At 43.7% G+C, this 16,482-nt stretch overlaps 1 protein-coding gene across 1 annotated transcript in view; it reads right to left on the bottom strand.

The window, feature by feature from the left end:
• The window catches only part of szt2 (SZT2 subunit of KICSTOR complex), a 260,612-nt gene that overhangs the window by 181,328 nt on the left and 62,802 nt on the right, over positions 1 to 16,482 (bottom strand). The window contains 2 exon segments of the mRNA XM_087990508.1: positions 4,545 to 4,913; positions 7,414 to 7,549. Of these exon segments, the coding sequence (XP_087846634.1) occupies positions 4,545 to 4,913; positions 7,414 to 7,549 (505 nt within the window).

The raw sequence follows: 16,482 nt of genomic DNA, 5'->3' as shown, positions 1-16,482 counted from the left end.
AACTCTAACGTGGGGCAGCATGATGGCTCAGTGGTTAGCACTGCTGCATCACAGCACTGGGGACCTGGGTTCAATTCCACCCTTGGGCAACTGTCTGTTTGCATATTCTCCCAGTGTCTGCGTGATTTGCTCCAAGTGTTCCGGTTTCCTCCCACAGTCCCAAGATGTGCAGGTTAGGTGATTTGGAAATGCTAAATTGTCCATTGTGTCCAAGGGATTTGTAGTTTAGGTGGGTTATCCATGAGAAATGCAGGTTTACACAGATGGGGTGGATCTGGGTTGAGATGCTTTTCAGAGGGTCAGTGTGGATTTGATGGGCCAAATGGCCTGCTTCCACACTGCAGGGATAATACCTGAAAGCTAACAAACATTAACTAAAAATGAAAACCTGTTATATCTAATGTCAGGTGCATACAGTGCTAATCACCGGGGCCGATGCATTCAGAGAAGACCAGAATCAGGCTGCATCACTCCTCTCACAAAGTGCTTGCAAACATGTGCTGGGTGGACACTCCACTCCAGAACAAAGTTCAGCACTCAAGATCTGACTAAATCAAGTGAAAGCCTGAGACTCCATGGCCACTGATTTTTCTGGGTGATGTAGTCTATTCTTGGTCACGCTCCCTTCACAGCAGATGTGATACCACTGAAAGACAACTGCAGCCTCCTAATTTCTGAGTATGAGCAAGGTCCCCAAAACCAGTTCCCAGAACATTTATGAGGGTGAGAGGAGTACTGGCTCCTCCAATCACAAGCTGTTTGTTCTCTCTCTTGCTGCTGTTAATAGATATAGTGAATCTATCAGTGTGAGAGAAGCAGTCTCAACAGAAGAAGCTGCAAGCAGTTAGCTAAGGAAGTTCCGCAGTGAGGAAGTCACTGGGAAAGCTAGAGCCACGTTTTCTCTGAGCTCTGCTGTGTTTCTCTGAATGAAGCAAACTGCAAGCAGGTTGTGAGAGAAGGAGTCTGTGAAGAGATTGTGAAAGAGGCAACAATGTGGCTGCAAGTGGGTTGGGAAAGGGGTGAGTGCAAGGATGCAATGGGGTGGGGGGATGAAGAGGGAGAGAGGAGACAAGGAGGCTGAAAGGGCAAAGGAAGTGAAAGAGCAGCAAAAAAAAAAGGAAACCGGTTTTAAACCAGTCAACAAAAATAGCAACCTAATTGAGAGTGAAGAAACTTGAAATCACTATGTAATAAATTACAAGCAAATGAATGTAGAATCTCTATCTTAAGACTGCATATATTCAGGAACTACTATCCAGGAAAAAGCTATTGCAATGCACACAGCGTAGGTTGTTCAATTTAAATCTGAGATTAAGATCTGAAATGTAGCAAAAAAGAATAGCGACTCCTCAGATACTGAATCAGTCCATGTCCAATTGCAGCAATGCAGCAGCATTATGATTGCTGAATTCCCCACTATCAACATCCTAATGGGTTACCATTGACCAGAAGCTGAACCACTCTAACCATATGAATTCTATGACGACAAGAGCAGGTCAGAATTGAGGAACCCTGCAGCAAGTAACTCATCTCCTGTTTCTGCAAAGTCGGTCCATCACTTACAAGACACAAGTCAGGATGTAATGTTAAAAGATTAAATGGGACACTCTCTCTGGATATTAAAGAGTTAAACTGCTCTAATTGAACATTCTGGAAGTGGGTGGAGGACGTTCATGCAAGAATGCAGACGACTCTCACTCCATTAAGACCGTCCTTTGCTACTATTGCCCCTCCTACTATCAAATTAAACGCTCATTCAATCTCTTCCATTTATAAATGCTTTCTAGCCATCCCCTGAAGCTAGGTATATCACATCTAAATTGTCTTGGGGAATTACTGAGTTAGGAAATCATCTATATAATGATTCCTCAGGATTAGGGCATTTACATTTACATTATCTCAGAGGATGATCTCATTCTACTATTGTACCATGTGACTGTGAGGGAGTAGCTGGCAGTTGTCTTGAGTGGCATGTGACTGTGGGGGAGCAGCCAGAGTATCTGTAAGCATTTACCAACTGACCTGTATAAAGGGAATGCATTTTCTTTGTTCGGGGTCTCTTTTGACTTGCACGCCTGCAAGGAGGGTCAAAGGGGGTCACCTAGCTTGTACAAACTTTAATAAACTTCAATTGTTTACAGAAGTTGATGTGTGTGAATTGCATCTCGTGTGTGAAACTTCGGAGGAAAAAAAACCTAACAAAGAGTGCGCTTGCCTGGATGTATGCAGCTCTAACAATACTCAAGAAAGTTAACGTATTCCAGGCCAAAACAGAGCATCTGATTGGTAACATACCCACAAACATCAGTCCCTCCACCATGGACACATAATATCATCCAGAAAATGCACAATAGAAAATCATAGAGGTACCTTATATAGCACCTTCTAAACACGAGAAATCATTTTGAAAACGACAGACTTTAAGGCATCTAAGAAATTCATGTCATCCTTGTGTACTATGTCTTTAAATTTAAGCAAGATGGGATGACTATTAAAGATATGCTGAATTCTTCTACTGCTGCTTTTGAGAGTTCAAAAATCCCATGCATATACAATTATATAATGGTACAATTACTATGTAACTACACAACCTAATAAATAAGCTCATGAGAATGATTTAAAAAATGTAATGCTGAAGACAAAAATATAACTTGTGTCAAGTTTCGAGCAAGTCTGGACTGTGACTCCAGCATTTCAAGTATATTTCAACCTTATCAATTGTTCGAAATGCTGGTCAGTGTGGTCAGTTTAAATTTAAAATAAGAAAATATTGATCACTCACTCATTTGCAAAGTTTCTTTTGTTATTAGAGTTCACACTTGCAAATAGAACTGGCACATGATTGCAAGTGAATGGGTTGGTACTAATTTAATTAAATGCCACATTTAAACTTGGAACTGAAATCAGAAATCATACAACATGTCACTGAATAGAGTCATAGAGATGTACAGCACTGAAACAGACTCTTCGGTCCAACTCATCCGTGCCAACCAGATATCCTAAATTAACCTAGTCTCATTTGCCAGCATTTGGCCCATATGCCTCTATACACTTCCTATTCATCTACCCATTCAATTGCCTTTTAAATGTTGTAATTGTACCAGCCTCCACCACTTCCTCTGGCAGCTCATTCCATATTTGTACCACCCTCTACATGAAAAAGTTGCCCTTAGATCCCTTTTAAATCTTTCCTTTTCAACTTAAAGCCCTGCCCTCTAGTTTTGGACTGCCCCACCCCAGGGAAACAAGCTTGTCTATTCACCCTATCCATGCCCCTCATGATTTTATAAAACCTCTATATGGTCACCATTCAGGCTCCAATGCACCAGGTAAAACAGCCCCAGCCTATTCAGCCTCTCTTTTTAGCTCAAACCCTCAAACCCTGGCAACATCCTTGTAAATCTTTTCTGAACCCTTCCAAGTTTCACAACATCCTTCCTGTAACAGGGAGACCAGAATTGCAATCAGTATTGCAAAAGTGGCCTAACCAAAGACCTTTACAACTCCCAACTCCTGCACTCAAAGCACTGACCAATAAAGGCAAGCATACTTTCTTTACTACCCTATCTGCCTACAACTCCACTTTCAAGGAACTATGAATTTGCACTCCAAGGTCACTTTGTTCAGCAACACCCCCCAGGACCTAATCATTAGTGTATACGTCCTGTCCTGATTTGCCTTTTCAAAATGCAGCACCTCACATTTGTTCAACATATTTTCAAATTGCAGTTAGGATTATTATTTGCAGTGCTTGTTGCAAGGTTCCAGTGTTTAAGGCTGAAAATGTGTTGCTGGAAAAGCGCAGCAGGTCAGGAATTCCTGAAGAAGGGCTCATGCCCGAAACGTCGATTCTCCTGCTCCTTGGATGCTGCCTGACCTGCTGCACTTTCCCAGCAATACATTTTCAGCTCTGATCTCCAGCATCTGCAGTCCTCACTTTCTCCAGTGTTTAAGGATCAACTATCGTACATATGGCCAAGTTCAAAGCAGTGCAGTTGGTTGCGTAATATATAATTGTCTGATAAACCATGGCTCTGAAATGTATTTTCCTAAAACCAAAGTTTTTGTTGGACTTTATATCTTGGAGCATAGAATATAAAAGCCAAGAAGTTTTGTTAAACCTATAAGATTTTGTTCAGTCTCACTGTGATTATTGTTACTGCTGCATGGACCTCTGAGGTATATATATATAGCAGCAGCTTCCAGAAGTGGAAACCATTCATCAGCTTGACAACCTGACTGTGAGGAGCTCCCTTGCAGCATAGAGGTAACACTGACACAGTCAATGTGCCCTAATTCCAGGCATTCAAAAGATTTCAAGGGGGTGGCTAAATGTGGGATAATAGGAGGCATTTTCAAAATATGTGGCCTAGAAACAGAAGTGTGAAGGGCCACAATTTCTCTCCATGGGCCTGCTCATATTTGTCTGTAAAAGTATCCATCCAAAACATACAAGACAATTGACCGACACTACATGACCAAAACTACAGACCATTTCATTACAGTCCTAAATAAGTTACATACAAATGACTTCAGTCTGCTACCTGTATCAGGTTGTATTTTCTCCTTTTCAGATTCAGTAAGTGATATGTCATTACCACCTGCCAAGGTTGGAGAAAGGAGAGGTGTAGATCTGGCAGAATGGGTTTCCTGTCCTGGGGAATGCAATGTTGTCACAAAATCCTTTTTGCTGTTATTCTTCGATGCACTGACTGCAACTTGGCTAGCTTTGCTTTCAAGTGTTTCCTCGACGATGCTCAACTCAGATTTCTTTATTGTTAAGGGTGCACTAAATACGCCAGGGTGCTCACTCATCATTGATTCTTTCATTTCCACCTGGAGGAGTTCATCATCTTCTAATCTGGAATGCTTTGTGCTCTCATCGACCCCAGGTGCAATCAGTCGCTGCACATCTAACAGAAGGAAGTTCGGACAGAAAATAATTCAGAAAGGAAATGTGCAATAAGAAGTAACTATGATGTGAAGAACTTCTTTATCCTTAACGATAATGAATTGCTTAAATATTATCATTGTGAATCAACAGGATTAACAAAGCATGATTAACAACCGACTTCATATTGGAAATACTATGGTATTGCAGGCAAATATCCAAGACTTTTGGGGGTTACCATAGCAAGAACAGGATAACACCTGTACCATTGATTTAGAATGGTCAAATAGCTTAAATTTCATTCATGTTATAACTTATTCAGGTGTTTTGGAATTAAACTTCATAAATCTAATATTCCGTTTAAAACTTTATTCTTTATACATAGTATTTATTTACTGTTAGTTGTAGACACTATGGTTTACAATGAAACAGTGAGGTGTGTCCATAAGACCATAAGATATAGGAGTAGAATTAGACAATTTGGTCCATCAAGTCTGCTCTACCATTCGGTCATAGCTGATTTGTTTTTCTCGATTCATGTTTTCTAACAATCTGGGAAGAACTGCATCATTATTTGGCAAGGCTGCTTGGTATGCTGTCTGACCACGAATAAACTAGCCCATTTATTTCACCTCCAATAACAGTGTAAAGGATTGTAATATAAAATACAGAACACAGATATCCTGGTAAATAAAGCAACGTAGTTCTAGGTGTTGGAATACATTACTTGAACACATACAACGTGAAGGAAGCTGAAGGAGGGTTTACCATGTGACCATTTCGGACTAAAAAGGCAAAAGTGAACATATAGAGTCATAGAGATGTACAGCACGGAAACAGACCCTTCGGTCTAACACGTCCATGCTGACCAAATATCCCAACCCAATCTAGTCCCACCTGCCAGCACCCGGCCCATATCCTTCCAAACCCTTCCTATTCATTTACCCATCCAGATGCCTTTTAAATTATGCAATTGTACTAGCCTTCACCACTTCCACTGGCAGCCCATTTCACACATACACTCCACCCTCTGCATGAAAAAGTTGTCCCTTAGGTCTCTTTTATATCTTTCCCTTCTCACCCTAAACCTATGCCCTCTAGTTCTGGACTAAAGGACCTTGTCTATTTACCCTATCCATGCCCTTCATGATTTTATACACCTCGATAATGTAACCCCTCAGCCTCCGACGCTCCAGGAAAAACAGCCCTAGCCTATTCAACCTCTCCCTATAGCTCAAATCCTCCAACCCTGGCAACATCCTTTTAAATCTTTTCTGAATCCTTTCAAGTTTCACAACATCCTTCCGATAGGAAGGCGACCGGAATTGCACACAATATTCCACATGTGGCCTGTACAGCTGCAACATGACCTCCCAATTCCTGGACTCCATAATCTGACCAATAAATGTTATAATTCATCTGCTATTTACAAAAAGTCAAATGACTGTATGTAGAGAAGACATGTAAAGCTTTTGAAAGAAATTTCAGTGCAGCGTCCTTTCACATTTTTTTGTGTGGTGGCACATGTACTTTTGTTGTCATGAACAGAATAAAAGAATCATCCAACAGGCTTCTGTAATATAACTCAATCATTACCTCACATATAACTCATTCACAGTATAGACAAATATTAGGGTTTATAACCATTTCTCATCTGAACACAAGTCTGATTTGAGGATTTCATTGAAATGCTACCAGCCATAGAATCAATCTCATTGACAAGAAATCAATTGGATTTTAAGATGTCTTATCATTTCATCCTTTGAGTTTTGCCTCTTGGCCCATCATCACAGTTTTTCTTTTTTTATTTGAAAAACCCATAACACCTATTTCAGAGTTATATTTTCTGTTGCCCTATGATTGTGTGCATTTGAGATTAAGGGAAGATCATTTAATTCTACAAGTAACTTAGTTGTTAATCAGTTTTATGATTTATTGTAGGAATGAGTTTGCGTCTAATGAATGAGTTTTATTTGAGGTAATGATTGAGTTATATTACAGAAGCCTGTTGGATGATTCTTTTATTCTGTTTCAAGACAACGAAAGTACATGTGCCACCACACAAAAAAATGTGAAAGCACTCTGCACTGGAAAAAAAAGGTTGCACACAATTGAATTTTAAAGAAAAGATTATACAGAGCATCTTATTTCCTTATCAGGAAGCAGGTGACTGCCATATTTCGAGGATTGCTCAGATCTAAATGTCTATTTTGTTACACACAATGGGATAATAACTTTAAATATTATCAGATATTTCCAAAAATTGGCCCTCAGAATTTTAACATAGATATCATGTTTGTGAAAAATGTCATTTCTTAAAAAGAAAGATAGTCCTGAATAATTTCACATATGGCACACACACATCTTTAGAGCATTTTACAGAGAGACTGGCACGTGGGACTGACTCAAATTCCATCATAAGTATCCACAACAATTGAATGAACCTTTGTAACCAGGAAGAGGAGGCTACTTTCCTTCTTACAAAAATAATGGTTATAATGCCTGTTATCAGTAAAACTTACCTGCAAACGTGGCTGGCAAAAAGATGAGCAGGATTTGCTGTGCATTCACAAACCTGGCATAGCATTTCCATTGCGGTGTGCTCTTCTCTGGTGCTGGCAGTGTATTTTCCTCTGTCATCTCAGGATTGCCAACACTCTAATCAATTAGAATTAAAAGACACATTTATTGCAAGACATTAAAAGAATTCTTCCTGTGAAGGCAGTGAACATTTTAAAGATATTCTCAGTGTAAAATGCATCACATCATATCTATTACATCTATCTAGCAGTCCAATCACTATTCCTCATATTTCTTTAGATAAATCATCTAAAACAAGAACTGCTACTTCCAATTCATCCCCATCCACTGCTGTGACCATGATGATACTTATTGTGATGTAAAGTAAAAACATTCATTTAGATTGTAAAGCAAAATTGGCTTGAATACATTGTGGGAAATGTGTTGCTGGAAAAGCGCAGCAGGTCAGGCAGCATCCAGGGAACAGGAGAATCGACGTTTCGGGCATAAGCCCTTGAATACATTGTGGGTGGATAACAAAGGTTAGAATATACACAAGATACTAAGATATGTGGAACAATATAGCAGTCCAGAATTTGCACGACAAAATCAATGACAAACCACCTTCAGGTAGAACTAATCATACTAAGTTAGTGTCGAAATTCAGGAGGCCATTGTAAACAATATTTTATTGCCATAGGCAACAATTTAATAACAGGAAGTAAAAAGAGACTTTGGCTCACTCTGCATATGGACAATTTGAAATATTCATTATGTACCTATGTCAACCAAACTAAAAATTGACAAATCGTTTTGGACTAAAGGTACAATCATGGAGAACAAATCTGTCACGCAGAATGGGACAAGGGATTTAATCAGCTTCAAAATTAACTAACAAAATTTTCTAGATGCCCAGTGTTTCTGTGAAATAACACTGGAAACTGCTATTGAGCTATGTTTGCTGCAATGCTTTCTAGTATTGTCCATAATAAACCTTCAATAATATAATCTTACACAAGCTGTCTTCTGTTCTGAATCACATAGCCCCAAAACCCAAACCTGGCAAATGCAGACACAAAGCACAGAACACTTAGTACAGAAGAACCTTTGACCCACTTTGTCCTCTCTGGATTCAGCCTATTCCCAATTCCCACTTCTTGGTCCATAGCTCAATAGGTCATTGCATGTGTAAGTACACGTCCGCATATTTTTTAATGTGATGAGGGTTTGTACGTCTATCACTCTCTTAGATCCACACTACATTCTAAAGTGAAAATTTACTCCTCAGTGTCTCAAGGTCGAACTGGCAGTCTTGAAATAAACACTCTGAGAGAGCCTTGAGAATCACCTATTACAGTGAGAAAGAAACCCCACTGCAGTGATAACAATTGGAGAGCCTTCAGGGATAGATAGTCAACCACCGCTGTAGAGGCTCTTTGACCTACTTCTGAAAGCACCAAAATTGCTATGTGAAAACAACGAGGCAACTCAAAAAGCATTCTGTGTCAAGCAGCATTAGCTTGACAGGGTTTGCCCTCAATGATATGTAATCACTATCCAGGCATATGCCAAATGAAACCTACACCGGGCTATCCAAAGCAACTTCATAGAGATGCAACACACTTGGCTAAATCAGGAAGCAACAAAGTGCAATGATATGCAAACTGCAAAAATTGGGAGAGATTCTATGATACTTTGATATATGTCAACTGGCACCAATCTGCTGGTTCATCATTAATCCTCAGTGCTGACAGGCCAATACAGCACATAGTAGAAGCCCAAAGGTATGGAAAGTTAGGCAGATCATTTAAGCACATCCTCAATTTTCTGTTGTTCACCAATGAAAGAGCAATGAGAAGGCTGCCAACAGCTACGTTCCTTTGACCCTTCTAGACTAATAGATAAGACAAAAGCAATCAAACTCCTGTCTAGAAGCATAGTTCCAGAAGCTGATGCTATTCTACAAGAATGGGGGTTAATGACTAGTCAAGAAGCTCACTAAATTCTTTCAGGCGAAGTGAGTGCAAGGGTACACAAAGGTAAACAAACATATCTCTATTCTCCAACTGGATCAGCTAAAAAGGGCTTGCCAATCTTGTGACAATCACAGAGGAATCTAATCCTCTCCAACTCCAAAAATATTTGTCAGAATCCTTCTGAACCACTTAGCGTGACATCTCAACAAGGATCTACTGTCAGAGTCACTGCTGTTTCAGAAAAGGTCAAGGAACCAGTCATATGTTGTACACAGTTAGGCAGCTCTAGGAAAACTGTCAAGAACATAACATAGGCCGCAATGCCATGTTTGTTCATCTGACTAAGGCCTTTGACATAGTCAGTTATGAGGGCCTTTGGAACTATTCAACTATCCTGAAAAACTAATCAAATTGGTTGATAACCCAATCATGGCATGCCCGTGCATGCCCTGAATGATAGTGAATTTTCTGACCCATTCCCAGTCACTAATGGAGTTAAACAGGACTGCCTGCAAGAGCTGACCCTCTTTGTTATGTTTTACATACCCTGCTCTCTCATCACTTGGATGGTGATAATCCGAGCATTGAAATCTGATATTATATGGACATGAGGCTGCTCAATCTGAGACAACACTAGTAGAGGTCCAAGGTCTCCATGGATACTTTGCCATTGAATGTGCATTATCCTGCTGTTCAGGGCCGGAATGCTTTACATTAGATTTTTTTTTTTAGATTAGATTCCCTACAGTATGGAAACAGGCCCTTTGGCCCAACCAGTTCACACCAACCCTCCGAAGAGTAACCCACCCAGACCCATTTCCCTCTGACTAATGCACATCTTTGGACTGTGGGTGGAAACCGGAGCACCCAGAGGAAACTCACACTGACACGAGGAGAATGTGCTAACTCCACACAGACAGTAGCCCGAACCTGGGTCCCTGGCGCTGTGAGGCAGCAGTGCTAACAACTGAGCCATCGTGCTGCCCATACAGTGAACACTGCATGCGACAACTCTGCCTTGTGATTATTACAAAATACACTGAAGTGATGTACCAAGGCTTTGCCTGAAATACCCTGCCTTGACCCTAAATTTACAGTAAATGAGAAGGACCTATCAACTACAGATACATTCATTTACTGAGGCGCAGCCTCTCTCATTGTCAATATTGCCTATATTGACAGAGAGAAACATGCAAGAAATGCTTAAACAAATGTAGCCCTCAACAGTCATGGCATATCACTCTGGGAATGAAGAGTAGTACATCTGCCTGGCAAACTAACATTCTATAGAATAATAGTTCTATCCATATGTCTATACATCTAAAACTTGGACTGTGTATCAGCATCATGCTGAGAAGCTCAACCACTTTCACCTGAGCTGCCTGTAGAAGCTACTGAAGATCAGATAGCAGGTGAAAATACAAGACAATGCTAATCCAAGCTGGTATGCCAAGCATTCACAGCATACTTAGACAGTCACAACCAAGTTAGGTTGATCAAGTAGCCAAAATATATGACACTCGCCTTACCAAGGCAAAGCTTCTTTGGAGAGCTTAACTCTAGCATGCATCATCATGGCAATCACAGGAAGTATTGCAAGGACAGTTTGAAGGCTCAACTTAAGAGATTTAACATCACCCTTAATGCCTGGAAGAAGCTCCCTCTGGACTGTGCAGCCTCTTCAAATGTAGGCACAGAACAGAGACACAGAAAAATGCGGGATGAAATCCCAAGCCAGCAACTTGTCCAATCACTATAGTGTCAAGTCCTGTTTACAGCAGAGTGCTACAGATGTCAGTCAATTCCTGTTTACAGCAGAGTGCTACAGATCCTGAGGAAGGGCCTGTTCCCGAAACGTCGAATCTCCTGTTCCCTGGATGCTGCCTGACCTGCTGTGCTGTTCCAGCAATAAAGTTTCAACTGCTACAGATGTCAGTCATAACAAATATGCATCTAATGGAACCCAATCAAATAGCCCTGATAATGAACATTTTTGCCTCAAATAATGACAAACACATACTCTTTCAGGCAGTGAACTTCAGATGCTCACCACTCACCAGATGAAAATGTATGCCTCTCTCCCGCTTTAATCTTGACATCAATTATTTTAAATCTGTCCCATTACTAGCTATTGATTACACTGATAAAATAAGTTTTTTTTAGATTAGATTACTTACAGTGTGGAAACAGGCCCTTCGGCCCAACAAGTCCACACCGACCCGCCGAAGCGTAACCCACCCAGACCCATTCCCCTACATTTACCCCTTCACCTAACACTACGGGTAATTTAGCATGGCCAATTCACCTAACCTGCACATTTTTTTTTTGGATTGTGGGAGGAAACCGGAGCACCCGGAGGAAACCCACGCAGACACGGGAGAATGTGCAAACTCCACACACAGAGTCGCCCGAGGCGGGAATTGAACCCGGGTCTCTGGCGCTGTGAAGCAGCAGTGCTAACCACTATGCTACCGTGCCGCCCGTTCTTGTGATTCATGTTTACTCAGCCACTTAGAATCTTATACAGGTCAATTAAATCTCCCTTCAGCTTCCTCTATTCCAATATAAACAAACACAGCCTAGCAACCTAGTTTTCCGTTCCTAGTAACATACACTAAAATTCCATCTAGTGCAGTCACATCCTTCCTGTAATATATCAACTAGAATTGTCGGCTATGTTGTAGCTGCAGACTAACTGATATTTCAATAACTTTTAAAATCCATTCGCAGGGTGTGAATATTGCTGGCAAGGCTCGCATTTATCATCAATCCTAACTGCCCCTTAGAAGGTAGTGACAGTAGTTCCAGCATAAGCTCCCTGATCCTATATTCCATGCATCAGTTCAAAGGTTTCCATGGTCTGTCTTAATTTCATTTCTTAAGTACAGACAATTTGTCGACTGCAAACAGGTTCCGATCTTGAGTCAATTGGCAGGTGAATTTGCATGCAAGTCACATCATAATGCAGGAGAATACAAAACAGCAGGTTGTAAACGCAAGAAACGTTTATATGTCAGATCATTAACATTGTATCTGTGCCAGACCGTGGACGTCAGGGTGGGATCACACTCCCACGGAACTAGGATCATTAATGTAGCCTGACGGAGAGATGGAGGCTAAATCACTGACCAGGTTTCTGCAATTAGCAAGCAACATTAGTTCCACTGGCCGTGGCCGACACAGACAGACGCACACACTCCTATTGGTGGGGAATGTGCCAATTGAAAAGGGTTGGTTTATGGGATCATGTGGTGCTGGAAAAGCACAGTCAGTCAAGCAGAATCCAAGGAGCAGGAGAATCGATGTTACGAGCATAAGATCTTTACCAGGAATGAGGCTTGTTGGCAAGAGGACTACCATAGCTACATCTCCTTCCTCAGTGCCAATCTCAGTAAGTCTCTCTCTCACAAACCACCCCCCCGACCCCCACCAGGTCATCTCTTCTGCCCTGAAGCTCTTAACCACGTTCTGAAGCAGACTCACGACCACAGCCACATCTCCTTCCTCAGTGGCACACTCTCAACCCTGATCTCCAGCATCTGTAGTCCTCACGTTCTTCTCGGTTCATGGGATGTTACTACATTGGAAGACTTACTGATTAGTAGTCAAGTTATCTATCACTCTGTTAAATTTGCCAACAGAGTTGTTATTCCAATTTCTTCTTCCTTTTATTGTATTCAAACTATAACATATGAATAAAGTGTGATTTCCTTCATATCTGATAGTTTAATCAATCGATTTGCATTTGGAATGCAATGCCTGGCACTTGCCTTTAAAATAAGAAAAGGTTTGAGTCAAGGCTATTTTAATATATTTTGAGGAGATTTGGTCTAGTTCATAACTCTACTACCTCTTGAGAAAGGAGCTGCTTTCTTGAACTGCTGCAATCCAAATGCTGTAGATAGACCCTCAATGTGACTGGGGAGAAAGTTCAGGATACTGATTCATTACCACTAAAGGAATGGCAGTATACTTCCAAATCAGAATGGCTTCAGGAGAACTTGCAAGCAGCAATGTTTCTTTGCCCTTGTCCTTCTAGATGGCAACAATTGTAGATTTTGAAAATGCTAAGGATCCTTGGTGAAGTCCTGCAGTGCATCTTGAAGATGGCATTCAATGCTGCTCCTGTCCATTGGTAGTGGAGAAGGTGAATGTTTGTGGACATGGTGCCAATCAGTCTGGTTGCTGTCATGGATGACATTCAGCTTCTTGATTGCTGTTGGTGCTGCACTCATCTAGGAATGTGGGAATGCTGCACTCATCCTGACGTGCACCTTGTAGACGGTGAACAAGCTTTGTGGAGACAGGGTTCAAGTTATTCACTGCAGGATTCCCAGCCTCTCAGTTGCTCTTGGAGCCACATTTATATAGCTAGTCGAGTTCAGTTTCTCATCAATGGTAACCCCAGGATGTTGCGATTCAGTGATGGTAATGACTTTGAATGCCAAGTTAAGTTCTCTCTTGTTGAAGACAGTCATTGCCTGGCTCTTGTGTGACATGAATGTTAATTGCCACTTGTCAGTCCTAAACCTGCATATTGCCCACAATTTGTTGTAATTGGACATGCACTGTATCTGAGGAGTCACAAATAGTGCTGAACATTGTGCAATTGTCAACCAACATCCTCACTTCTGACCTTATGCCGGAGGGAAGCTGACTGATGAAGCAGCTGACGATGGTTGAGCATGGTAGGCCTTTTCAGAGCAACACCTGAGCTAAGATAACCAACTTCCTTTGTTGTGATTTCAACCAGGAGAGAGATTTTCCCCGATTCCTGTTGACTCCAGTTTCGTTAGGGTTTATTGATGCCATGTTCAGTGAAGCATGACCTCAATGTTAAGGACAGTTACGCACACATCACCTCTAGAATTCATCCATTTTGTCCATGTTTGAGCCAAGGTTGCAATGAGCTCAGGTGCTTTGGTCCTTGTGGAGTCCACATTGAGCATCAGTAAGCTTGATAGTTTTGTCTATGACAGCTTACATCACTTGACTGATAGTCGAGAGTAGACCGATGGGGTGATAATCGGTCAGGTTGGATTTATCCTTTGTACGTACCTGGGCTATTTTCCATGTTGTCACTGTATTACTGTAATGGAACAGCATGTCCAGGGACGCAGCTAGTTCTGGAACTCGTCTTCAGTCCTATTGCTGAAGTGTTACCAGAATCAAAACTGTTTTAAAAAAAAGCACCTAAGATGCTGCGAACCTCTAGAGGAAGAAGAGTTTGATCATGCATTTGGCACTTCAGGCTGAAGATTGTTGCAAATGCTTCAGGTTAATCTTTCTCACTAATGTGCTGATATCTCCCATTATTGAGGACAGAGATGCTTATGGAAAGTCCTCCTTCAGTGAGTTATCCAATTGCATAACACCATTCACAACTGGACTGCAGGGTTTAGATATGATCCATGGTTGGGAACTAACTTAGCTCTATCAGTTGTACCTTATGTAATTTAGTACACAAGTAACTTCATTTGACTGACACCTCATCTTTGAGTGTTGCAAGATGGTGACAGAATGAGATTCTCCAGTCGGAGCTCCTCAGCTCGCCAGTTCCTTTTGTTTATTTTTAAACCTCTTTGCAGCAGAATTTCTCCTCCCTCCCCCAACTTTTAACTTCTTAAAACACCCGACCAAATCTGGAGAACGGTGATGGAACGAACAGAGACAAGTCGGAGGCAGAGACCCGGAGCGGTGAGCAGAGCACGGAGCAGAGTGAGTCATGGGTGGAGCCCTGGAGCAGAGCGAGTCACAAACCGAGGCCTGGAGCGTGGAGCAGAGCGAGTTGCGGGCAGAGCCCCGGAGCAGGGAGCAGAGTGGGTCACAGACCGAGACCCGGAGCACGGAGCAGAGCGAGTCACAGACTGAGTCCTGGAGCAGGGAGCAGAGCGGGTCACGGGCCATGCCCCGGAGCAGGGAGCAGAGCGAGTCACAGACCGAGCCCTGGAGCAGGGAGCAGAGTGAGTCACAGACCGAGTCCTGGAGCAGGGAGCAGAGCGGGTCACGGGCCATGCCCCGGAGCAGGGAGCAGAGCGAGTCACAGACCGAGCCCTGGAGCAGGGAGCAGAGTGAGTCACAGACCGAGTCCTGGAGCAGGGAGCAGAGCGGGTCACGGGCCATGCCCCGGAGCAGGGAGCAGAGCGGGTCACGGGCCATGCCCCGGAGCGGGGAGCGGGCCATGCCCCGGAGCAGGGAGCAGAGCGGGTCACAGACCGAGTCCTGGAGCAGGGAGCAGAGCGGGTCACGGGCCATGCCCCGGAGCAGGGAGCAGAGCGGGTCACGGGCCATGCCCCGGAGCAGGGAGCAGAGCGGGTCACGGGCCATGCCCCGGAGCAGGGAGCAGAGCGGGTCACGGGCCATGCCCCGGAGCAGGGAGCAGAGCGGGTCACGGGCCATGCCCCGGAGCAGGGAGCAGAGCGGGTCACGGGCCATGCCCCGGAGCAGGGAGGAGAGCGGGTCACGGGCCATGCCCCGGAGCAGGGAGCAGAGCGGGTCACGGGTCACGGGCCATGCCCCGGAGCGGGGAGCGGGCCATGCCCTGGAGCAGGGAGCAGAGCGGGTCACGGGCCATGCCCCGGAGCAGGGAGCAGAGCGGGTCACGGGCCATGCCCCAGAGCAGGGAGCAGAGCGGGTCACGGGTCACGGGCCATGCCCCGGAGCGGGGAGCGGGCCATGCCCTGGAGCAGGGAGCAGAACGGGTCACAAACCGAGCCCTGGAGTGGGGAGCAGGTCATGGGCAGAGCCCCGGAGCTGGGAGCAGAGCGAGTCGCAGGCAAAGCCCCGGAGCTGGGAGCAGAGCGAGTCGCAGGCAGAGCCCCGGAGCTGGGAGCAGAGCGAGTCACAGACCGAACCCCAGAGCAGGGAGCAGAGCGAGTCACAGACCGAACCCCGGAGCAGGGAGCAGAGCGAGTCACAGACCGAACCCCGGAGCGTGGAGCAGAGCAAGTCATGGGCAGAGCCCCGGAGCGGGGAGCAGAGCGTGTCACAGACCGAGCTCCGGAGAGGGGAGCAGAGCGAGTCGTGGGCAGAGCCCCGGAGCGGGGAGCAAAGCGAGTCACAGACCAAGCCCCGGAGCATGGAGCAGAGCAAGTC

This window comes from Chiloscyllium plagiosum, unplaced genomic scaffold (assembly GCF_037043375.1).
Source record: "Chiloscyllium plagiosum isolate Xiang-an unplaced genomic scaffold, Cpla_swu_hap1 HiC_scaffold_9, whole genome shotgun sequence".
Classification (NCBI taxonomy): Eukaryota; Metazoa; Chordata; class Chondrichthyes; order Orectolobiformes; family Hemiscylliidae; genus Chiloscyllium; species Chiloscyllium plagiosum.
This window is presented reverse-complemented; position numbering and strand designations above follow the sequence as displayed.